The sequence below is a fragment of the Pseudonaja textilis genome, chromosome 3 (genome assembly GCF_049901715.1).
Source record: "Pseudonaja textilis isolate UNSWEBS1 chromosome 3, rPseTex1.2, whole genome shotgun sequence".
In the NCBI taxonomy this organism is placed as follows: Eukaryota; Metazoa; Chordata; class Lepidosauria; order Squamata; family Elapidae; genus Pseudonaja; species Pseudonaja textilis.
Window position 1 is genome coordinate 176,890,659 of NC_141992.1, and position 25,944 is coordinate 176,916,602.

A 25,944-nucleotide genomic window follows, 5' to 3' on the forward strand; every position below is an offset into this window, starting at 1 on the left:
TCCAAAAAGCTGAGTTGGAATTATCATCAACTGCAGGTAGTCCTCGACTTACAACAATTCATTTAGTGAGCATTCAAAGTTACAACGGTACTGAAAAATGTGATTTATGCCCTGTTTTTCCCAGTTAGGACCTTTGCAGCATCCCCATGCTCATGTGATCAAAATTCAGATGCTTGGCAACTGGTTCATACTTATGACCGTTGCTTTGTCCCAAGGTCATATGATCACCTTTTGCGACCTTCTCACAAGCAAAGTCAATGGGGAAGCCACATCTACTTAACAACTGGGTTACTAACTTATCAACTGCAGTGATAAATTGTTCACTTAACAATTGTGGCAAGAAAGGTCGTGAAATAAGGCAAAATTCAACAAATGTCTCACTTAGCAAAAGAAATTTTGGGCTCGATTGTGGTCGTAAGTCGAGGATTACCTGTATATCCAACTTGAAAAGAGAAAAATAGGTCCAATACATTTCAAGTTCACTAGTTTAGGAAATGCTACCTTACTCCTTAGTTACTAAATTATCAAATAAGATGGATTCTGGGAGAAATCTTGTATGGTTTATAATGATTTTTATTGACTGTTTCCTGGTATGATTTGATTGCTTATTGTACCCCATGACTATTATTAAGTGTTGTACCTGATGATTCTTGACTCTTGACAAATGTATCTTTTCTTTTATGTATACTGAGAGCATTTGCACCAAGACAAATTCCTTGTGTGTCCAGTCACACTTGGCCAATAAAGAAGTCTGTCTGCCTGCCTGCCTGTCTGTCTATAACCAGCTTGATACTTAAGAATATCCTTCGTCTTCATATTTTTCCTGCTTTTTCTGCTTTTAGGTAGCCTTAACTTATGATTATAATTGGGACCAGAAATGCCATCGCTAAGCAAGGCAGTAAAGTGAATTGTGCCTGATTTTACATGCTTATTGTCACACATATGGGAAACTAATTTGCTGTGGTTATGGGAAATGAACTTGTCAGAAGGAAGATCTGACAAATAAACATAAACCAAAATGAAAACAGCAACTAAACTCATTCAATATCTTCATCTCCAAAGGCTTATTTTATATTAAAGTCTGGAAATACCTTTTCTGCCTTTTAAAAGTCCTCAAGGCCTTCAGTCGTTCAATATCTATCCAAAGCCACCAGTATTTTTCTCCCAAAGTTCCTCTGATGAATTTTTTAAATCTTTCAAATTCATGTCTGCTACCAATGTCATATGTCTTGTGGCTAACACACCAAGCAGCTCTGGTTTCAGTATTATCCTTTTCTGATTTTGCAGAAATTTCACTCTTCACATCTGTTCCATCAACCGTTCCATCAACAAAAGGAGACTTTTCAAAGGCTGATTCCATGGACTTTTCACTGCTTGCTAACTCATATATAAAAACTCTAGTTGTTTTATTGAAATTGATGTCAAAAGGAGTGTTCTCAGGTGGCTGGCCAGTGACTACTGCAACAGACTTTTTTAGTATATAATGAACAAAGGCGAAAGAAAACTCATCCATAGTGCGAAAAGATGCTAAATCTTGACATTGCATATGGTCTTCACTCTTTCTCTCTGGAAGAGTAAGATCCCAGTCTTGCCCTAAGTATGCTCTGAATAATGTGCGTGAAGGAGTATCAGGAAGTGACAAAGAACAACCTTCATCTATGCTTCTTCTGGCTTCTATCTTTGGAAGAAGTGGGACATCAGTTATATTGGGCTTCTTAATTCTGGATTCAGAACCTGCATGAAAACCACAGATCAATCCTCCAAAGACAACAATATACTAACATAATCATGAATTCAAATATGTAAAAATCGTCCTATCTCACTATCCAGAAATGGCTTATTTCCTCAGGCATTTCTGTGAGTCAGAACCTAACTTTGAGTAGCCGTGTTAGTATTATTTTACAAAAAAAACTAAGAACTACACCAAGTCACCATGATTTGTCTCCTATCACATATGTCTGAATTTATTTTTCATCCTGAATGTAAAACAAAACAATGTCTGGAAGTATTAAAAAAAATTAAAGCAGGGGGTGGGGGCAATATTTTCTCCCAGAAGAGTTGATTATATTCCACAGTTTCTGCAAAACAGAGTTGCCAAGGCAGGCAATTCAGCACAGTCAAAACCTGGACAATTTTTATTGATATAATATGTAGACAAAACAAAGTCTAGGAAGTGATTGTTGTTTCCACTATTCTTCAAGCAAGCCCACTACAAAATATTTTGGTGTTCTTCCTGCCCATAATTTTATTTATTTATTTTATTAATATATTAAACTTCTTAACTACCCCTCTCCCTCAAACAAGGGTTCTTTCCCATAATCTTTCCAGCAGTTTCCTACCCACACACCTCTCAGCTGCTGTTGATGTCACAACATGGCATATTCCACCAACCAACCAATCAACCAACCAACCAATATTCCCAATATCTCCCCACTGTCTCTCTCCTTTGCTAATATCCTTAGGTTTTGCATCACTTATCCTGTATAAAATTTTGCTTGGAACATAATAGTCCCTTTTCATCTGTGCACAGGAAAAAGTACTTTGTGCCCCCATAGGTGCCAAAACATCCAAAGGCTATGTGACATACTATGCTAGTTTGAAACCAGTGCTTTGGTGTGGAGACAGGGTGCCATCTTATTTATTTTATGCTCCTCTTGTATATTTACCAAAATCTTGTGGCCCATAAACATAAATAAATGTCTTGAATTTGTAACATTGTAATATTGCAATGTTGCAATAATGTTATTTTAAAAAAAAAACCATTTTAAGCCTCTTGCACTTCATTGTTTCAATTCTGTACTTATATTAGAGCTGCAAGTTTTTCCTGTCACATTACTATACTGCTCCTGAATAAATGCAATGAAAGGACCTTTGGGATATATGTTCCTTAGGGATTAATTAAAGAACACCATGTAAGGGAAGCCAGGGCATTAATAAGGATGTGCTCGGGTACTTTGTAAGTGAATGAAAGCATGCAAAAAATACCACCTCCCTAAACTTTTAGAGCAAGCACAATAAAAAGCAGAGTTTTTCTACCATGAATTTATAAACCAGTAATAATGAAGCCAGCATTATTGCAGCTGCCCAGCATTCCAAATCATGCTATTAAAATCTGGTTGCAAAATAGATAAATTTTGTTGGCACTATTTCTTAACTTTTTAAAATTCAAAACTCTGACCAAGAATGGGAAAGATGTTTTTTCTCCTGAAGTCCCCTGGTTCCAGTCCCAACCCTCCCCAAATTTCAAAATGACTGTGTTCAGCACAATTTCAATTCATTTTTGGTACTATTTTTTGCCATTCCAGAATGGGAACAAGTGTCCTCTGTGAAGCAAACCATTGCTCTTGCAGCCCATCAACCCATCCCAAAATTCCTCTCCCCAATTGTGATCTCAGTAATGTTTGTTGCTTCATAGGAAAGGATTTAAAGCTGGCAAATTGTTACTAGAAACATCTTGTTCCCATTTCCAGTGTTAAGGTGTAATTAATAACAAAAAAGGGCAAAATCAGTTGGCTTTGTCTTCTCAGTGACATGCTTGGTGTGGTCCTTTGGAGCTTTGCAAGACTAAACTTTTCCTTGATGCCTCAAATTTTGTTCTTTCCTGCTATAAATGCAACTTGCCCACAAATACTACTTACCTAAGTGATCACTGTGAGTAGCAGCCTTAATAATGGATGTAGAAGAGTTACACAGGTCTTGAGAATTTGCATCTGAAGATGAATGTACAATGTAACATTGTTAGGAAATAATTGGGAAGAAGAGGATAATAGTTGGGTAGGAGAAGTAAATATGTCCATTATAACAGGGAAGGACTGGGTAAGATCATCCAAAACCATGGGGTGAGGTATCATAAATATACTGAACATATCCAACTTTACATCTTCATCCTTGGTCATCCAAGTAATGCTATAGTTGCCTTTTCATAATGCCTGAAGGCTGGAGGAGTTTGGATGGGGGACAACAGGCTTTGGCTGAACCCTGGTGAGATGGAGGAGCTGTGAGTTCAAGGAGCCTTGGGATTTGGGGGTTTATCATCCTTAGTTCTGGGTGGGGTTGCACTACCCCAGACAGATCCAGTATGCAATCTGGGGGTTCTCCTGGACTCACACATCATGCTCAGAGCAGATAGCAGTCATGGCTAAGAGAGCCTTTGTGCAACTTTGTGCCAATTACACCCTTTCATGAGACCCTGTACATAGTTACTCATGCTCTGGTCATCTCCCAGTTGGATTACTGCAACACGCTCTGCATGGGGCTACTCTTGTAGAATATTCATAAGCTACAACTGGTACAGAACACAGTAGTGCAGATGGTTCTATAGACCTTTTGGGTGGCACATATGACACCACTGAGATGCGAGCTGCACTGGTTGCCAGTTTGTTTTCAGGTCTAGTGGGACATTACCTTTAGCCCTTTATGGCATGGGCCCAGGGTATCTAGGAACCACCTTAACCTGTTGGGATTAATCCACCTCACTCATTTCAGTGGAAAGGGCCTACTTGGCATCCCATCAGTCAAAGAATTTCAGCTGGTGGGATCCAGAAGCGCCTTTTCTGCTGTGGCCCCTGTACTGTGGCATGTTCTCCCATCAGAGGCGAGATCTGACCCAACACTCCCGACCTTTTAGAAGAGCCTAAACATTTGGCTCTGCTGTATGGCCTGGGGCCCGAACAAGGGCACACTACATTGGGGGTGGCTGCCCATCATCTTCGCTTTTTAATTTTAATGTTTTGTTTTATTGTAATAGGTTTTTGTACCTTTTAATCCTTATTATATTGTAAGTGCCCAAAGTCACTGAATTAGTGAGTAGGTGGCATAGAAAGCCAATAAATAAATAGACCATTGTTGCAATAAAGTATATTTTCCAAACTACTTCCATATTGCTACCCCCAAATTACATAAAAGAGTCAGTAAAGATGAAATTATTAGCACAAGCTCATCTCAAAAAGGATTTATCTCTCTATTTTTATAAAATTACTAGTTTTATTTATTTATTTATTTAAAACATTTGTATAGCCACCTATCTTAAAACCAACTGTGGATGCCTTACAGCCAACAAAACAATATATATATATATATATATATATATATATATATATATATATATATATATATATATATATATATATATATATATATATATATATATATATATATATATATATATATGTAGATCTTTGGTTGTTCGGGTTTCTCCCGCGTAAGATTTGAAGTATCTAGGCAACGTTTCGATGAAGTCTCATTCATCATCTTCAGGCTTCTGTCTCCAGCTCTGTGCTTCTCAGAGTAATGGAGATTGCAGCTGCTTCCTCCTTTTAACTGCCAGTGGGGTGGAACTTGATTGGGTGGGGGCTTGGCTGTGTTCTGATTGGGTGGGGTGTGTTCTCATTGGTAGGGGGTTTGGCTGTGTTCTGATTGGTTGGGGGTTAGCCGTGTTCTGATTGGTTGGAGGCGTGTTCTGTTCAGGAGGGGCTTGGTTGTGCTCAGGTTAGTTTTAGTTGCTGGGGATTTGAGCTGGAGAGTTGTGATCTTGCTGTTTGGCTTCTAGTTCGTGGTCCTGCTGCATCTTCATAGTGGGTGTTGGTTTGCTTCATGTATGGCTCAGAGGGGTTTGAAGTGGGTAGTGATGCAGCTGCAGTGCAGCTTCTGGTCCATGGTCGTTTCTCATTTTCTGAATGGGTGGGAGTCTGTTTTCTACATGGAAGTGTGGTGGTGGCATCTTGTGTGGCTCTCATGGGTGTGGGTCCAGTGTCCTTCTTCATGTTAGGTACTCGTCTGTTCATGAGGCGGGTTTCCAAATGGCTGGAAGGCGGGAGGTGTCATCTCGTTTGTTCATGCTGTGTGGGCGTTTTTCTATCTCTATGGCTTCTCTGATTATTCTGCTGTTGAAGTGTTCGGTTTTGGCGATAGTTCTGGTATTTTTAAAATCAATTTCATGTCCTGTGGCTTTGAGGTGTTGGACCAGGGAAGAGGTCGTTTCTTCTTTTTTGATTGAGTTCTTATGTTCTTCAATGCGTGCGCTTATTCTTCTGTTAGTTTGTCCAATGTATGTGTTAGGGCAGGCTGTGCAGGGATTTCGTATACTCCTTGGTTTTCTAATTCGATTTTGTCTTTGGGGTTTCTTAGGATGGTGGATATTTTTTGTTTGTGCAGAATGCTGTTTTGATGTTGTGTTTTTGGAGGATCTTGCTAATTTTGTCTGTAGTGCCTTTTATATATGGGAGGAGGGCTTTTCCGTTTTCTTGTTCTCTGTCTTGGATTTTGGTTGGGGCTTCTTTTTGGATTAGGTGGGTAATCTTCTTTCTTTGGAATCCATTGGCTGTAAATACGTTGGTGAGAGTGTGTAGTTCGGTTTTTGGTGTTGTTCATCGGCTAAGCATTTTGTTCTGGAGATGAGTGTCTTGGCTACGGAATTGATCTGTGCTGGGTGGTGGTGTGAGTGCATGTAGATAGCGGTTAGTATGTGTTTTCTTCTGGTAGATGGTGTGTCCTAGGGAGCCATCGGATCTTTTATACCAAGACATCTAGGAAGGGAAGTTGATTGTTGGCTTCTGTTTCCATGGTGAATTGTATTTTGGGGTGTAGACTGTTGAGGTATGTGAGGAAGTTGTTCAGTTTTTCTTTCCCGTGTGGCCAGATTATGAAGGTGTCATCTACGTATCTGAGCCAGAGTTTGGGTTTGTGGTCGTATTTTTCTAGAGCTTGTGTTTCAAAGTGTTCCATGTAGAGGTTTGCGATGACAGGTGAGAGGGTGATCCCATAGGTGCTCCTTCTATTTGTTTGTATTTTTGTCCATTGTAGGTGAAGTAAGTATTGGATAGGCAGTGGTTGGTTAGATCTAGGATGTGCTTGGGGGTTGTATTTGTTTTGGATGGCTGTCAAGGCTTCTTTTATTGGCACTTGGGTGAAGAGGATGTGACATCGAAGCTTACTAGTAGGTCGCTAGGTTGTAAGTTTTGTTTCTTTATGATCTCGATGAACTGGAATGAGTTTCTTACGTGTGAGTTGATGGATTCTGCATAGGGTTGTAGTTGTTTGGCAAGAAATTTGGCCAGGTTTTGTAGAGGTGAGCCTATGGAGCTGACTATTGGTCTGAGTGGGGTTCCTTCTTTGTGTATTTTGGGGAGACCGTAAAGCTTGGGGCATCTGGATGATTTTTCTCTGGGTATGATTCCTTGCTGGATTTCTTCACTGATGGGGAGGCTTTTATTTTGGATTTGGTAGTTTTTTCTAGGTAGGTGGTGGGGTCTGTCTTTAGGGGTTTGTATGTGGGGTCTTGGAGTAGGTTGGTTAGCTTGGTTTGGTAGTCAGATGTGTTCATTACCACTGTCGCATTGCCCTTGTCTGCTGGTAGGATTATTATGCTGGTGTCTTCTTTCAGGTTAAGTAGTGCAGTTTGTTCTTCTTTGGATAAGTTGCTTTTGGGTGGTTTGCTAGTGCAGAGGATGTTGGTGATTTCGAGTCTGATTTTGTTAGCATCATCAGGGTTGGTTTTTGGTCAGGCTGGTTTCAACTCCACATATGATGGTTTCTGTGGGGATGTGTTTGGGAGCGACAGCAAAGTTGAATCCTTTTGAGAGGATCTTGGTTTCAGCTTCAGTGAGGATCTTGTCTGAGATGTTGTGCACTGTTTGTTTCATGTGTGGCTGTGGGGGGGAAGAGTTGGTTTCTGGCATTGTTGTAGTTTCCTGAGTTTGTTGGTCTGTGTGTCTGTCTTGAGGATGGTCTGTGTTTCGGCTCTCCAGACAGCGAGTTGTTTGATTTGTCCCAAAGTAGAGGGTGAATCTTGTTGCTGAGTTTGAGGTGGAGTGTGAGGAGATCTTTGTTGATTTGGTCTAGGAGAAACCTTTTTGTGTGAAGTTCATTTCTAATTAGGGCCAGTTCTGTTCTTTTAAGGATGCGTTTGGTGGCTGCTCTGTTGGTGTGGAATTTCAATTGGAAGCTTGTGGGAATTAAATTTTGATCTCGGCAGTTGCATAGGAATGCAAGGTCACATAAAATGGAGGCTCTTTGGACTTCAAGTTTTCATAAGTCCTGGTCAGATGGTGGGTTTCCTCCCGTAGAGGTGCAATATTTGTTTTCTGAGGTTCTCATGGGTATTTATATGTAGATCTTTGGTTGTTCGGGTTTTCTCCGCGTAAGATTTGAAGTATCTAGGCAACGTTTCGATGAAGTCTCATTCATCATCTTCAGGCTTCTGTCTCCAGCTCTGTGCTTCTCAGAGTAATGGAGATTGCAGCTGCTTCCTCCTTTTAACTGCCAGTGGGGGTGGAACTTGATTGGGTGGGGCTTGGCTGTGTTCTGATTGGGTGGGGGTGTGTTCTCATTGGTAGGGGTTTGGCTGTGTTCTGATTGGTTGGGGGTTAGCCGTGTTCTGATTGGTTGGAGGCGTGTTCTGTTCAGGAGGGGCTTGGTTGTGCTCAGGTTAGTTTTAGTTGCTGGGGATTTGAGCTGGAGAGTTGTGATCTTGCTGTTTGGCTTCTAGTTCGTGGTCCTGCTGCATCTTCATAGTGGGTGTTGGTTTGCTTCATGTATGGCTCAGAGGGGTTTGAAGTGGGTAGTGATGCAGCTGCAGTGCAGCTTCTGGTCCATGGTCGTTTCTCATTTTCTGAATGGGTGGGAGTCTGTTTTCTACATGGAAGTGTGGTGGTGGCATCTTGTGTGGCTCTCATGGGTGTGGGTCCAGTGTCCTTCTTCATGTTAGGTACTCGTCTGTTCATGAGGGCGGGTTTCCAAATGGCTGGAAGGCGGGAGGTGTCATCTCGTTTGTTCATGCTGTGTGGGCGTTTTTCTATCTCTATGGCTTCTCTGATTATTCTGCTGTTGAAGTGTTCGGTTTTGGCGATAGTTCTGGTATTTTTAAAATCAATTTCATGTCCTGTGGCTTTGAGGTGTTGGACCAGGGAAGAGGTCGCTTTCTTCTTTTTTTGATTGAGTTCTTATGTTCTTCAATGCGTGCGCTTATTCTTCTGTTAGTTTGTCCAATGTATGTGTTAGGGCAGGCTGTGCAGGGATTTCGTATACTCCTTGGTTTTCTAATTCGATTTTGTCTTTGGGGTTTCTTAGGATGGTGGATATTTTTTTGTTTGTGCAGAATGCTGTTTTGATGTTGTGTTTTTGGAGGATCTTGCTAATTTTGTCTGTAGTGCCTTTTATATATGGGAGGAGGGCTTTTCCGTTTTCTTGTTCTCTGTCTTGGATTTTGGTTGGGGCTTCTTTTTGGATTAGGTGGGTAATCTTCTTTTCTTTGGAATCCATTGGCTGTAAGTACGTTGGTGAGAGTGTAGTTCGGTTTTTGGTGTTGTTCATCGGCTAAGCATTTTGTTCTGGAGATGAGTGTCTTGGCTGGAATTGATCTGTGCTGGGTGGTGGTGTGAGTGCATGTAGATAGCGGTTAGTATGTGTTTTCTTCTGGTAGATGGTGTGTCCTAGGGAGCCATGGATCTTTTTGTATACCAAGACATCTAGGAAGGGGAAGTTGATTGTTGGCTTCTGTTTCCATGGTGAATTGTATTTTGGGGGTGTAGACTGTTGAGGTATGTGAGGAAGTTGTTCAGTTTTTCTTTCCCGTGTGGCCATATATTTGTTTTCTGAGGTTCTCGCGGGTATTTGTATGTGGATCTTTGGTTGTTCGGGTTTTCTCCGCCAAAGATTCAAAGTATCTAGAGCAACGTTTCTGATGAAGTCTCATTCATCATCTTCAGGCTTCTGTCTCCGGCTCTGTGCTTCTCAGAGTAATGGAGATTGCAGCTGCTTCCTCCTTTTAACTGCCAGTGGGGTGGGACTTGATTGGGTGGGGGGCTTGGCTGTGTTCTGATTGGGTGTGGCTCTCATGGGTGTGGGTCTGGTGTCCTTCTTCATGTTAGGTACTCGTCTGTTCATGAGGGCGGGTTTCCAAATGGCTGGAAGGCGGGAGGTGTCATCTTGTTTGTTCAAAGAAGGACACCAGACCCACACCCATGAGAGCCACACAAGATGCCACCACCACACTTCCATGTAGAAAACAGACTCACACCCACTCAGAAGATGAGACACGACCATGGACCAGAAGCTGCACTGCAGCTGCATCACTACCCACTTCAAACCCCCCCGAGCCATACATGAAGCAAACCGACACCCACTATGAAGATGCAGCACGACCACGAACTCGAAGCCAAACAGCAAGATCACAGCTCACCAGCTCAAATCCCCCAGCAACTAAGACTAACCTGAGCACAACCAAGCCCCCACCTGAACACAACATGCCTCCAACCAATCAGAACACGGCTAACCCCCCAGCCAATCAGAACACAGCCAAACCCCCTACCAATGAGAACACACCCCCACCCAATCAGAACACAGCCAAGCCCCCACCCAATCAAGTCCCACCCCCACTGGCAGTTAAAAGGAGGAAGCAGCTGCAATCTCCATTACTCTGAGAAGCACAGAGCCGGAGACAGAAGCCTGAAGATGATGAATGAGACTTCATCGAAACGTTGCCTAGATACTTTGAATCTTACGCGGGAGAAACCCGAACAACCAAAGATAGATAGATAGATATAGATATATATATATATAGATAGATAGATAGATAGATAGATAGATAGATAGATAGATAGATATATATATATATATATATATATATATATATATATATATATATATATATATATATATATACATACATACACACACACACACACACACACACACTCATAAAACAAACCATGAAAAAACTAAAAATGACAACAGAAAACCTGATGCTACATCACATTTCCTTGATGCTATTTGCATTCTCATCTCAGCCTCTCCTCATTCTATTCCTAATGGCTTGTTCCCAAATAAGTTATAATATATAAATAAGTTATAATTATAATAATAGGTTTCTCAAATAAGATCAGTCAGATATACAAAACAACTACATCATTTTATATATAAACAGTTACTACATTATGGCCTTCTTCCTATTTTAAGGTTCTCCATTAAGTAACCTTTAGGCTCCAGAGAAATAATAGTAGCTATGATTAAGCAGTATTTATCTCACAAAATTTATGAAAGGTGATCAACACAATAGGTTTTGCAAACAGTGAAAAGGAAAAAGAGAATAGGTTGAAAGACTCAGAAGAAAAATAATGTAAGTTTTTATAAAAAGATGAAATAGAACAAGTTAGAAAAAACAATATTGATAGACTGTTGATTGATTTAATTTATAAGACTGCCCAATTGTTCATCCATCTACGTCTACTACTCTCACATATAATTTCCAATGGTTAATATTACCTTCATATGTCGATAATGACTTTGAAGTATCAGTTAAAAAATGAACATGAGAAGATGTCACAGGACGGGTAATAGAATCCGTAATGATCATATTCTGACTTTGCTTGGCTAGAGTAAACCAATCCTGTGTCTGGGTAACAGTAGCCTATTAAATAAAACATTTGGTGGTTTAAGTTACTTATAAATTAAGTGGAGAAGACAAGCGGTAGATTTGAAAGGAGAAATGTTAAGCCTATACATCTGAGATGTCCCAATACAAAAAATGTAGAGTTGAGAAAGGCAGGCTGCAGTACGCCTGTAGTTCCTCTAAGTTTTCTAGCACACTTTAGTAGTATGCTAGATTGAGGAAAGCTGCTTTCAAAACTTCAGCTAGGAAATCCCCAGGTAAGGATGGGTTAGTCATTCCCTCTCATCTTCTTAACACATTTTTAGGATGGTAACATGGATAAAATAAACGGCAGGCATCAACTAGTGAGAAAATGGGAGTATTAAGGATAAATTCATATTCCATGCCCCTTTACATTTTATTTTTTATTTTAAAAAATATTTTACTTACTGCTCTGAAATCTGAGACCAAATTAACATACATTAAAACATACACAGCAATGAAATTAAAAATGACATAAAACCAAACCAGCCAAATCCAAGAAGAAGGCACCAGTCCACTATAAGAAACTTATAGGCTAATGCAGGGGTGTCCAACCTTGGCAACTTTAAGACTTGTGGACTTCAACTCCCAGAATTCCTTAGCCAGCAAAGCTGCCAAGGCTGGACACCCCTGGGCTAATGCTACAAATAGAACTTTTGCCACTGCCCTTGGAGCATCCAAACATTGGTCACTTAAAAGAAAATACTGATCTCCTCAATGATGAAGGAAATTAAAATTCCTAACAATTTGGGGTTATAAATTCTGATAAGGAATGTGGATGAAAGTGGGCATTTTAGTAAGACATGAAAAACAGATTCAACCAGGGGTGGGATTCTACCAGTTCGCACCTATTCGCTAGAACCGGTTGTTAACATTCTAAGCAGTTCAGAGAACTGGTTGTTAGAAGAAATTACTGGCCTAATCCTGTAAGGAAGGCAGGAAGGAAACATTTGGGTGTTGCTTACAGAAACTGCCTCTCCGTTAACCCTTATTACATTCTTGGCAGGATTAGACTTCCTGTCTCAGGAATGTCTCTGGAGTTTTTTTCCCCTCCTTTGCTGGTACTTTGCTTGTGTGGAATAACCATTAAAAGCTACAATGACACTGAAATAGTGACTTATGACCATTTTTCACACTTATGACTGTTGCAGCATCCCCAGTCATGAGAGGCCAGGCAAGGAGATGCGTGCCTCGATGTGAGTGATATCGAGTTGGCCACACCCAGCCAATAACATGACCACCTAAACCATGCCCACTCAGTCACATGACCACCTAAGCCACGCCCAGAGAACCGGTTGTTAAAAATTTGAATCCCACCCCTGGATTCAACCATTGTGTGTACAGGTATGATTTTCATATAAAGTACAGGTATGATTTTCATATGGGAGACTGTAATATCTTCTAGTTGTCACCCAGATGGGTAACACATCAAACTTGAACCAGAGGGGATAAAACCTCCCACTCTTAATTTATTCTCCACAGGATACTTTTATTTACAACACTCAATATATTTTACCTGGCCAAGAGAAACGTAGAACCTTTTCATAATCAAATCATCTTCATTTTCCCCAGGGCTTTCTATGGTGGGTGGACCTTTTGAGAACCAAGGATAATAGGTTTTGTCTATAACTAAACTGATCCCAGTTTTGCTCCATTCCACCTGTGAAATAAGTTTAGCCAATCTATAGAGAAGTGACAAATAGCATAAAGTTATTTAAGGTTACCCAGATAATATTAGCATCAACAAAACTACTGTTCTTTTAAAGAAACCAAAATCTCAAAGACATTGTCTTAATTCATTATAATATAATAAAATAATTTAATCCTATTCAGAGTTTTAAATGTTTTGAAGAGTATCAGCAGAGTTGAGATCAAGTTCATCTAGAAATCTGTCAAGAAAGTCACTCTGCATTTAGGAACTAGCAGTAGAAAGTTCAAGAGTCTTGGGGACAGTTTTATAAGTACTCTTAGATAATTTGTTTTAATGCAGACAAGAAAAAATCCCTATATATACCCATAAGATCAGTCTGGCTCAGAAGATAGAACTCTAATCCATCCTATACACATCTAGTCCTCAATTTATGAGCCCCAAATTTCTGTTGCTAAGTGAGACATTTTTTAAATGAGTTTTGCCCCATTTTACGACCTTTCTTGCCACCATTAAGTAAATCACTGCAGTTATTAAATTAATAACACAGTTGTTAAGTGAATCTGGCTTCCCCATTGACTTTGCAAGTCAGAATGTTGCAAAAGATGACCACAAACCCCGGCACACTATAATTATTATAAATATGAACCAATTGCCAAATATCTGAATTTTGATCACAGGATTCTTTGTCATTCTTTTTCAGACATTGTCAAATTGTAATGTACTTGCTCAAGATTTACTTTCTTTCTGTCCCTCTCTCTCTCTCTTTATCTCTTTATCTCTCTCTCTATAGATAGATAGATATCCCTTGAGCTGCCCTTAAAGCTAGTTCGTACTGCTAGGGTCAGTATTGCTAGGGTGAAGTCTGGAGATACTACATTTAATTGATCCAGAGTTGCAGATAAGTTATGCAGAGAAGGGTCTTCTGAATCTCAAATGGTATCACAGTTGAATCACTTATTTTTAAAAAAAATAGATCCAGAACTGACATAGAAATGGCTGGTTGACTCATTTACCTTTGTCTCCTTACATTTAGTTCTATTTTTCATTATTTTGCATTTCCAGTGATGCTAGCAGAAAAATATTTGTTTTTTTTCCAAAGGTGAAAGTGCCCGATACCATTGTTTTCTGATGGCTGAGGGAATTGTTTTAAGGCAATGATCAATGCCTTAGTTCAGGCCATTGCCCCCTATGCCTATTTCAACTTGAGTTATGGAACAATGTAACAAGCAGATATGTAAAACATCCTTAAAATTCATCCAGCTGAGAATGTTTCAATCCCTTCCTAACAACAACATGACCTTGTGAGGAAAAGGTTTCCTACTCTTTTTATTTCTTGTACAAAATCCCTGATGGTCCTAACTCTAGTCCCTAATCTTCCTTGCCTTAACCAGGACTAAAGTTAATCAGGCTAAGTCTTAAATAGTATGAAAAAAAAATGGATTTGAAACTAACGTCTCCACTGGTTTTCATTTACAACTGCTTTAATTAAACATAATAAAGATTAGCCCTAGATAGAATATAGAATCATAGAGCTGGAAGAGACCAGCCTACTCTAACCCCCTTCTTGAGGTAAGAGACCTTATAACATCCCAGTCAAATAGTTGTCTAGTTATTTTTGGAAACCTCCAGTGATGGAGCTCCTACACCTCTGGGAGGTAACTTGATTGTTCTCCTTCTCAGAAAATTTCTCCTTACTTCTAAGTTGGATCTCTCTTTAATGAGCTTCCACCCATTACTTCTGTTGTGGTTAGCTGGCAGCAGGAGTGGACGGCTGAGGAGAGCGAGGATTCAGATAAGGGGCCAGGACCATTAGGGAGTGGACTACTGCCTTCAGAGATTGTGGGGGTTGGCAGCAGCAATGAGGAGGTTCCTGAGGAGCCTGTGCCAAGTGTGCGTGTATGCAGGATAGCTCCCAGGAAAGAGCAGCTGCAACAACACGGGCGACTCGGGAGTAAGGCTACAAGGTAATGACTTCTCCTTCAAGAAGATAAAAGGCAGCTGTGAAGTGAATGTTCTTTGCAGGAAGCAAAGACCTTTTGAAACTCAGCCTCATGGACATTCCAGTATCTTAATTTGGTATTTGAAGACTCTTGTGTTGTGAAATATTTCTTATCTGTGATTCTTGGCAGTCTCGCATAGTTTTGGCAAGGTTTGTGCTTATCAAAGTTAATTAGTTTGCAGCAGCCTTTTAACAGGGATTCATAAGGCTCATTAAAAGGTTTCTGTTCCCTTTGGTTATTGTTTGTCTTATTGGAAAAGGGTTTGGGTCAGAACAACTTTTTGTTCTGCCCTGTGGTGCTTTGGAGAACAAATCAGTCTCTCTTCTCTGTACAATCTCTCAGGTACCGGAAGACAGTTATGTCCCCATTATGTCTGTGATTGGCTAGAGTCACTAGACATACCTAGTTCACTCAAGTAATAGTTGTACTTTATTGTCATTGCGCCTTGTACAACGAAATTAAATGCCATCTTCAGTGTACATTATACATAAGAAAACTATTAAAAAATAAAACAAAAACACACATCCTTCACATTCTATGCAATTGAATTGAAAACCCCTGATATTGCATTAATATTGCACTGTCCTGTACAGTAGTGGGACGCAGTGGCTCAGTGGCTAAGACGCTGAGTTTGTTGATCAGAAAGGTTGGCAATTCGGCGGTTCGTATCCCTAGCACTGTGTAACGGAGTGAGCTCCCGTTACTTGACCCAGCTTCTGCCAATCTAGCAGTTCAAAAGAATGTAAAAAATGCAAGTAGAAAAATAGGGACCACTTTGGTTGGAAGGTAACAGTGTTCCATGCACCTTTGGCATTTAGCCATGCCAACCACATGACCACGGAGACGTCTTTGGACAGCACTGGCTCTTCGGCTTTGTAACAGAGATGAGCACTGCCCTCTAGAGACAGAAACAACTAGCACGTATGTGCAAGGGGAACCTTAACCTTTATACTGTACAGTAGAATTCAATATAGTTACTGCTGTGTAACTGTTCATTATACAATTTAGCCCCTGGAGCCTTTATCATCATTATTGCTTTTCTCTGCATATTTTCTAGGACCTTAGCATCTTTTCTGTATCGTGATGACCAAAACTGTATGCGGTATTTTAAGTGTGGCCTCACTAGTGTGATATAAAACAGCATTATCAACTCCTTGTGATCTTGATATTATCCCTTGGTTGATACAGCACTGTCTTTTTTACTAGCTACAGCACACTGCTGGTTCATATTAAGTGATGCTTCACTTAAGAACATCCCAGATCCCTCTCGCAGTTACTGCTATCGAGCCAGGTACCACCTATTCTGTAGCTATGCATTTGGTTTTTACTGCTTAAGTTCAGGATCTTACTTTTCTCACCACTGAACTGCATCTTTTGTGTGTGGGGTGGGGGGAGAGAACGGGGACACAAAGATGCCAAAAACATTTTCCCTGTAACAAAAGAATGACATTATGTCTTCCTTAAATGCTGCCAATATTTGCATTTTTAAGAATAGCAGATAGATTGATACACTTATCAAATTAGGTTTTAAAAAAAGGTAAAATGAGATGTAATGCAAGACATTTTTACATTAATCGCAGTAGTACTTAAATACAGACCATGACTTTAGCCATACATGATTGCTTGTAAAAGTTTACATAGTGAGAAGCTATAAAAATAAGGTTAGTTTCATTGCTATTATTCTCATAAGCCATCAAAATTATATATGTGTGGCTAAAACAATCCAGTTTTTGTTGTTGTTTTTAAGAGAAAATTGCAGATTTAAAACTTAGATTCTAATTAGAAGTCAAATACCTGTATTCAAAGTAGCAATCACTCACTAAAAATGCTGGAAATCTCTTCTTTTTAATCCATTCAATAGCTTGTTCTCGGTTCAGACACTAACAAAAAAAATATATTCTTTAAGATTTATTTGCTGTATTATTAACAAACAGGACGGTATAATCCAATAATTTCCTAAGGCTTTATAGGAGCTCAGTGGATCCTAGAAACATACACACAAGGTATTTCATTACCCAACTACGTAATATTATCAGTGTCAAGCTGTGCAGATTATTGAAGGCTTGTATCTGAAACTGGTGGGCAGAGAGTGCTGTTGTAGGCAATCCTGCAGGAAAAAAAAAACTTATTCTTTGGCTGAGGCTTGCCTAAATGCAAATTTATTCCATTTGTATGCTGTCTGGAGCATTTGATACCCATGTGAATGCTTATAGAAGAGTATATTTGTAGCTCAGGAGTGCTTGGTACTCTCAAGCTTGATTGTTTTCTTGCTGACGTTCCCCAGTCAAGGAAAACCATCAGTGTAACATCATCAGTAGCAGTGGTGATGTTCCTTAGTTGAGTAATGAAATGTCTGCAAGAAAACAACCAAGGTCACAGAAAGAAAGTTTGTTTACCAGGTTTCATTCCCTCAGCAAAACACTGCTCCCTAAGCAAAGGATGAAATCTGAAAAAAGACCTGTTTCTTATAATTCATTTTTATGGAATTGTACTAGAATGATATCCTCTGGCACCCTGTGACATAAACATACCACCATAAAATGAATTTGGTAGAGTAGCGTAAAATTGTTCCTTTCTTGGTAGAAGTTGCCTTTCCTCTTGTGGCTTACTAATAATGGTTTCTGGAAAGGCTGAATATGGCTTCTTTACTTTAGCCAGTATTTCTGGATGTAATCAAATAAATTTGTAATTATCTATGCTCAAAACAAATTCCATGGGTTTGTCTCTGTATCCATGAGAAAATATGACAAGCCAAAGTCATATTTCTCGTATTAGTGGAAACAGCTTCCAAGATGTCAATTTTATAAAGGAAAACTACAGTATATTGAATCCTATATTGTATTCATTATTCTACATTTAGGATTGCACTATATTTTTGTTATAGTTCATTATTCCCAAACCTGGCATTGTCAAATTTATTGCAATTACAGTTTTCAGAACTTCTAGCAATGATTTGATTAGATTAGCTGAGAATGCTGGGAACTGCAGATCCAAGACATCAGGAGCTGAAAAAGGCAGTGATAATGAACCCAGTGTTGCTCAATATTGGTGACTTTCAGAAATGTGGATTTCATCTAGCAGAATTCCCCAGCCAGTATGCAGGCTGCAGAATTCTAAGTCCACACTTCTTAAAGGCACCCAGTTGAGAAACACTTGTTTAGATAGTGAAATTAATATATGCGTGAAGGCTTGAATGTAGGGAAGGAAAGTCATGATAAGTGGATTTATTTTCTACTTCCATGCTTGAACAAAGCCCACACACACACATACTCTTTGACAGTGATGTGCAAAAGTTTTGGTTTCAGTTTTCAATCTTCACATCATCCCATTTGGAGTTTGAAATGGCTCATGTTACATGTACATTCTCTAAATATTTTTAAAGTAATTCAAGCTAGAATTCCAAATGGTTGAATTTAACTTTTTTCACACCATTTATTAATGACTCCCTCCACATGAGGGCAGTTCTAAGGATGAAGGGATCCTTAAAAACATATGGTACATACGGTTAGCTATGAACACGACCAGACAATGTCACATATACGACAACAATATAGTGCAAATTACACAAAATATATAATCTGCATCAAGGATATCACAATGCATGACATCATCAAATAAAAGATAACAGATAATCAGAGTTGGAAGGGACCTTGTAAGTCATCTAGTCCAGCCCCCCACCCAAGCAGGAGACCCTACACCATTTCTGACAGATGGGAGTCCAATCTCTTCTTGAAAATCTCAAGTGATGATGCTCCCACAACTTCCGAGAGCAAGCTGTTCCATTGGTTGATTGTTCTCACTGTCAGAAAGTTTCTCCTTATTTCAGGTTAAATCTCTTGTTCAGTTTCCATCCATTATTCCTTGTCTGGCCATCAGGAAAGAAAATAGCTTGACCTTTTCCTCTCAGCCCCTCAAATATTGGAACACTGCTATCATGTCTCCTCTGGTCCTTCTCTTCACTAGAAGCCATGCCCAGTTCCTGTAACTGTTCTTCATAAGTTTTAGTCTTCAGTCCCCTAATCATCCTCTTCTCTGTACTTTTTATAGAGTCTCAACATCTTTTTATAGTGTGGTGACCAAAACTGGATGCAGTACTCTAAGTGTGGTCTTACTAAGGCTTTATAGAGTGCTATTAGTACTTCCCTTGGTCTTGGTTATATCCCTCTGTTAATGCAATTTAGAATTGCATTAGCTTTTTTGGCTGCTGCTGCATACTGCTGGCTCACATTTAGCTGGTTGTCCACTAAGACTCCAAGATCCCTCTCACACATACTGCTATTGAGCCTGGTTTCACCTAGTCTATATATGTACTTTTGGTTTTTCTTGCCTAAGTGTAGGACTTTACTTTTCTCTACATTGAATTTCATTTTGTTAGATAGGGCCCAGTGTTCAAGTCTGTCAAGATCTTTCTTGGGTGTTAGCTATTCCTGCCAGCTTATCAAAGCATATACCAGACATTATGGTCACACATACAAATTCAGACTTTCAGATTTACTCACAGAGGTCAGGATGGAAATGGGAATGGATTCCTACTCACTGATATTCCATACAACTTTCTTCCCAGGGTGGCTACCAATGTGGATTAAGTTTTAATTACTCCTTTTAAAGGAAGTCAATACCCTTGAAACTTAGCAACTTTTTTAAAACCTGATATAATAATCAGAGGAATCATTGCAGGATCGAAAGGTTTTAACATATATTTGAACAATGAAACATGGAACTCCAATTAATACAGCAAGAATTCAGAGTTGGTTGTTTATCATATTTCCACAAATGCTTCTTAAAAGGCACAATAATAACACCAATTTATTCTTACCATGGTTGAATAATTCGGATTAAAACTGAAGGCCGAGGAAGGGGGAGTTTTAATATCTTTAGAAAAGGAGGTTTGTATCTTTGTCTGCCTTGTAACATCATAAATGGGATTTCGAGGTTTGTGATCTCGAAGCATCTGTTTTAGCTGCTTTTCCATGCACTGGGGGACATCACTAGCAACTTCAAAAATTCCAAAATCAGGATTAAATTGAACTGGTTCTGCAAATGTCTATAAACATGAAAAGTGAAAGATTAGGATTCAGAAATAGCACAACATGGAAGGGATATAATCTAACCATGCATTTTATAAATAAATAGATGGCCTGGAATTCTGCTTGTATTCCTCTTAAGCTACCTGATAGTTTAATTTTAGAGAGTTTCCACCTCTTGAAAATATTTTTATAGCCCTGGGCTTTGTTTTTCTAACTTTCTAGAACAGCAACTTCTGCCTACAAAAAAAATTAACATATTCATTATTAATACCATTCAGTAGAAGCACAGAGGAAATTGATGCATATTTACAGTTATTATGCCCATTCAAGCTCTTACCACTTAATCCATTCTGCAGTAATTGATGTGTTCTTTCATAAAAGAAGAAATATGACTGTAACCTTTTAGCATTCCTGGAGCTTACAGAAAATGTGCCTATAAGTACATTTTAAAAACTGTTGAAACTTCCCTAACAGGTAGAATTTACCACTATCCTCTAAGCATTCAGAACTAACCGACAACATTGTGCTGTCTGTCTAATGAGAGGAAAAAGCTCATAGATTCTACTTGGCAAGAAAATAAAACAGTGATAAGAAGTAACTATCAATTTCCTGCCTTTTCCTGACTGCTTAAATTAGCTGCCTGAAGTAGCTCCTTCTTTCTTTGTTGAATTGGCCTTGAGATAACAAAGTTATTATTCATAAGTATCATAAATTTGTGATTGCTAACATTTCTTGGGGGAAAAATATGTAATGTACTAACATCAGGCCAAAGTTTCTGTTTTTATTTAATTTGGAGGGAATACAAATTAAAATAACAAAAAGAATACACTTTTAATTCCAAATCATTGAAGATATGCTAGTTTATGAGAATATGTGAACGAAGTATGTAAATTCTACAATCTGGAACTATTTTAACAGATGCTAGATAATTTTAGTAATGTATTATTTATATAGAAAACTAACCAAAAATAACATTAATTAATCACTTGTATCTATTTTTAATTTCAACTCTGGCAATGGAGCCCAAAGACCCATTTTCCAAAAAGCAGTCCAATTAATTAAATTGAAAACATCTGGATCTTCTAATGTAATAAAACAGATGCCAATAACAATGTTTTAAATATAAACTGTATTGTCATCTTGGATGCTTGACTACCAATCAATTATAATGTATATAAAGGGATGGAATGAAAAAACTAATAGACTTCGCCAATAAGCCAAGGCCAAACTACTAAGTTAATCAAAGGCGTATGTTTCAATCCAGCAAGTGACTTCACTTTTCTGAACTGGATCCTACATTTGCAAGGAAGCTCAAAGCATGGGAGGTGTCACATTTGACATCTCAGAGCTCTGAACATATGCTGACCAGTTGAATCCAGTTCTTCTCCTTCAATATAGCTGATGCAAATTGCAATCAACATGGGAAGATGGAGGGAAATCTTTGTTGGTAAAATCCACTCCTTATATACACAGACCTCTTAATAGTATGATTTTAAAAATCTTGTGGTACCTCATGCACGTGCATAAAATAAGCAATATATTATAAATGCGTATACAATAATCATGAGTTACCAATTGTCTTCTGATTTAGTCAAACATGACCCCAGGACATATTTGCTATAACACATATTGAAAGCTCTACAATATGTGCTGTGGTTAGGATTCATTCAGATTCATTCCACTTCTAGACAATAAGATTGTTAAGTGGCAGAAGCAAAGTGTGCAAAAAGTCCAAATTGCAGAGGTACATTATTTGAGCAATGACCCACTACCTCTAATCTATGTATGAGAAGTCAAATTACATTTAATCAAATAGAGATATAAAAACATTTTAGACATGCATAAGCGCACCAACCTGCCTACAGTCCCTGTCCTATTGTTTCTTTTTATTTGTATCCATTTCATGTATTCATAACCATGTTATATTTATACCTGCTATCTAATACTTGCTTGACAAATAAAATAAATAAATAAATAAATGCTTGCAGGTATGCTAAGATCATTCCCTCAATTTGGATCCCTGCAATTGCTTTGACAGCAAGTCCCATCAAGACCAACTAAATCTATATCTATATCTATATCTATATCTATATCTATCTATCTATCTATCTATCTATCTATCTATCTATCTATCTATCTATACACACATACATACATACATACATACATACATATAAATAAAATAAAAGGAGCACTTAAACAACACAATGTGAAAGCACTTAAATCACACTTCTGTGAAATCAAACTGTCCACTTAGGTAGCAACACTGATTGACAATCAATTTCACAGCTCATCCAGGATGGCACATCAATTCGAGCTGTGGCAAGGTTTGGTGTGTCTGTCAGCATAGTGTCCAGAGCATGGAAGCACTACCAGGAGACAGGCCAGTACATCAGGAGACATGGAGGAGGCCGTAGGAGGGCAACAACCCAGCATCAGGACTGCTACCTCCGCCTTTGTGCAAGGAGAGACAGGAGGAGCATTGCCAGAGCCCTGCAAAATGACCTCCAGCAGGCCACAAATGTGCATGTGGCTGCTCAAACGGTCAGAAACAGACTCCATGAGGGTGGTATGAGGGCCTGACATCCACAGGTGGGGGTTGTGCTTACAGCCCAACACCGCGCAGGACATTTGGCATTTGCCAGAGAACACCAAGATTGGCAAATTCGCCACTGGCATCCTGTGCTCTTCATAGATGAAAGCAAGTTCACACTGAGCACATGTGACAGACATGACAAGGTCTGGAGACACTGTGGAGAATGTTCTGCTACCTGCAACACCCTCCAGCATGACCAGTTTGGCAGTGGATCAGTAATGGTGTGGAATGGCATTTCTTTAGGGGGCCGCACAGCCCTCCATATGCCTGACTGCCATTAGATACCGAGATGAGATCCTCAAACCTCTTATGAGACCATATGCTGGTGCGGTTGGCCCTGGGTTTCTTCTAATGCAAGACAATGCTAGACCTAGTGTGTCAGCAGTTCCTGCAAGACAAAGGCACTGATGCTATGGACTGGCCTGCCCGTTCCCCAGACCTGAATCCAATTGAGCACGTCTGGGACATCATGTCTCGCTCCATTCACCAACGCCACGTTACACCACAGACTGTCCAGGAGTTGGGGGATGCTTTAGTCCAGGTGTGGGAGGAGATCCCTCAGGAGACCTTCCGCCACCTCGTCAGGAGCATGCCCAGGCGTTGTAGGGAGGTCATACAGGTACGTGGAGGCCACACACACTACTGAGCCTCATTTTGACTTGTTTTAAGGACATTACATCAAAGTTGGATCAGCCTTTTCCACTTTAATTTTGAGTGTAACTCCAAATCCAGACCTCCATGGATTGCTAAATTTGATTTCCATTGATAATTTTTGTATGATGATTTTGTTGTCAGTACATTCAACTATGTAATGAACAAAGTATTTAATAAGAATATTTCATTCATTCAGATCTAGGGTGTATTATTTTTGTGTTCCCTTTTTTTTGAGCAATATATATATATTGCAATATATATATATATCTGCCATCATCAGGCTTCAGGCAGATGAGATTCTGCCGAAACATTGCTACAACTTTAAAAGCACAACTACAATGACGTGGGAAAATATCCAAACAAAGCTGAATGCCATACATGTAAGTACCCTTAAAAACTTAAGAAAGTATGTGTGTGTGTGTGTGTGTGTGTGTGTGTGTGTGTGTATGTATATATATATATATATATACACACATACACACACACACACATACATACATACATACACACACACACATGCACACACACACACACATACATATACATACACACACACAAAATTTAAGATGTATGTGTGTGTGTATTCTAAATCTAATCAAAATTCACAGTTCCAAAATTGAGAATATGTTAAAATGGAAATGATAACTTCTGAGCTGAGAATGGCAATGGTTCCAATCAGCACATTAGCCAAAGATATGTGAATTTGTTTTAGTTTAGTTTGCTTTATTGTCTTTGCACCTCGTACAACGAAATTAAATGCCATCTTCAGTGTACATTATAACTATAAAAATAAAACACAGACACACATCTTTTGCATTCTATACACTTGAATTTAAAACCCCTGATATTGCATTAATCATTATTATTGCGTTAATATTGCATTATACAGAATACGTATAATACGCATACGTAGAATTCAACATAGTTACTGCCCTGGGATAGAAGCTGTTTTTCAGACTATTTGTCCTTGTTTTTATTAACCTGTACCGTCTGCTTACTGATTACTAACATTTGGTCAGTTTGTATTGGAGTTCTCAAAAATAAAATCCAAGCGTCACCATTTGATATAATTCAGAACAAAGAACTTCTATAGCTTAGTACTGTAGTAGACCATTGGTGGGCTGCATTTCCCACATTGTAATACATTAGAAACATTTCTTGTATTGAAACATTTTCTTGTAATAAAGTGAACAATTAAATAGCATAATATATTTTTACTTTAACTTTTTGCCCATATACCAATTTTTATGCCTGGGACCTGTTTCCAGGTAATAGTCACATAAGCATAAGTTAAAGAACCAAACTGTAATCAGGTTTCCACTGGCATTGCCCTGAGTAATTTCTATGATGAGCTGCAGCAAAGTAACAAAATAAAACATATCAGAAACTCTGTATATCAAAGTTGAATAGAACAAACTGAAGAAACCTAGTGATGAACAGGTCAAGAATTACCAGCAGATATTCTTAAAAGAACAACAGTTATTTTCTGTTTTGGCCTTTCCTTTCATTGCAGCACTGCTGTCTCCACTAAGACATTTGCTGAGGTTTCCAGCATGAGATAATTACAGCATTCTCCTGAGGGAGTTTTCTGTAAGGCTTCTAATGTATGTGCTCATACTTTGGGAACACGATTTAGGATTTGCAATGATGGGCAGGCAAGCAAGAGGAATTAGTAAGTAAGCCAGAATATATTGTATGAGTCATATATTGTATATACAGTATAAGTATATATTGTAACAATCTAGTCAATCAATTTTATTGGGTTAACTATAAGGAATGGTGGAGCAATATGTGTCATACTTACTGGGAGACACAAAAATTCATTGAAGAAGTCTACAAGTATACTGTCAGTTGCTAAATACTCTTCCTGTGAGAACAGAGAAATAAAAAAAAAAAATCTTGTGATTTGATGTGGTAGAATAAGGACAATTCTTCTTATTGTAGAAGTGGTTAAGAATTTACAGCATTCCTTCAGAATCAGATTCTGGTCCATGTCAGGTCAGATTATGGTCCACCTATATGAGCATTACCAGACTAATCAATAATATTCAGTTAAATTGGTAGATTCTTCAGCTGACTGGAACCTCCGGCTAAGATCTTCTCTGTCATTTGTTACCTGATCCATTTACAAATAACTATCACTAACCAATGGTAGTTTCCCAATGGACAAGCAGAAGAATCGTTCTCAAGCCAGACCCTTCAGCCTAATTCCATTGAAAGTAAATAATTACTCTTCCAGTTAAAGATACTGGAATCTTTATCATAGCAAGATTCTATTCCATTATATTATATCCAGCTGTGCCCCCAGGTTGACTATGTTGGCTGGGGAATGAAGGGAGCCGAACATCAAAACATCTGGAGTGGTAATATACTTGGAATCATCTCCTTTATTGGCAGCTTCAACTACATTTGTCTTAAGTTTTATGTTTTGGGATACATTGGCTTTTCTAACTTTATGAACTCTACCTGTTCAGCTTTCCATTTTCAAATTGGTTATCAATTTAAGGACATTTAAGATTAGGTTTAGGTGCAACAGCTATCCTTCATCAATGTGACGCTAACGTCTCCAATGCAAATTAAGTCCTTTTGCATTAGGTAGTGATTTGGAA

The 25,944-nt window shown here is 38.8% G+C and overlaps 1 protein-coding gene across 1 annotated transcript in view; it reads right to left on the reverse strand.

Moving 5' to 3' along the window:
• RGS22 (regulator of G protein signaling 22) overlaps positions 1–25,460 on the reverse strand; it is an 89,802-nt gene extending 64,342 nt beyond the window's left edge. The window contains exons 1-8 of the mRNA XM_087930402.1: positions 25,452–25,460; positions 25,140–25,202; positions 19,875–20,102; positions 16,853–16,938; positions 12,924–13,089; positions 11,260–11,404; positions 3,639–3,710; positions 1,092–1,734 (exon numbers count right to left, since the gene is read on the reverse strand). Of these exons, the coding sequence (XP_087786528.1) occupies positions 1,092–1,734; positions 3,639–3,710; positions 11,260–11,404; positions 12,924–13,089; positions 16,853–16,938; positions 19,875–20,102; positions 25,140–25,202; positions 25,452–25,460 (1,412 nt within the window). The remainder of the gene's footprint in view (positions 1–1,091; positions 1,735–3,638; positions 3,711–11,259; positions 11,405–12,923; positions 13,090–16,852; positions 16,939–19,874; positions 20,103–25,139; positions 25,203–25,451) is intronic.
• Between the last annotated feature and the right edge of the window lie 484 nt (positions 25,461–25,944).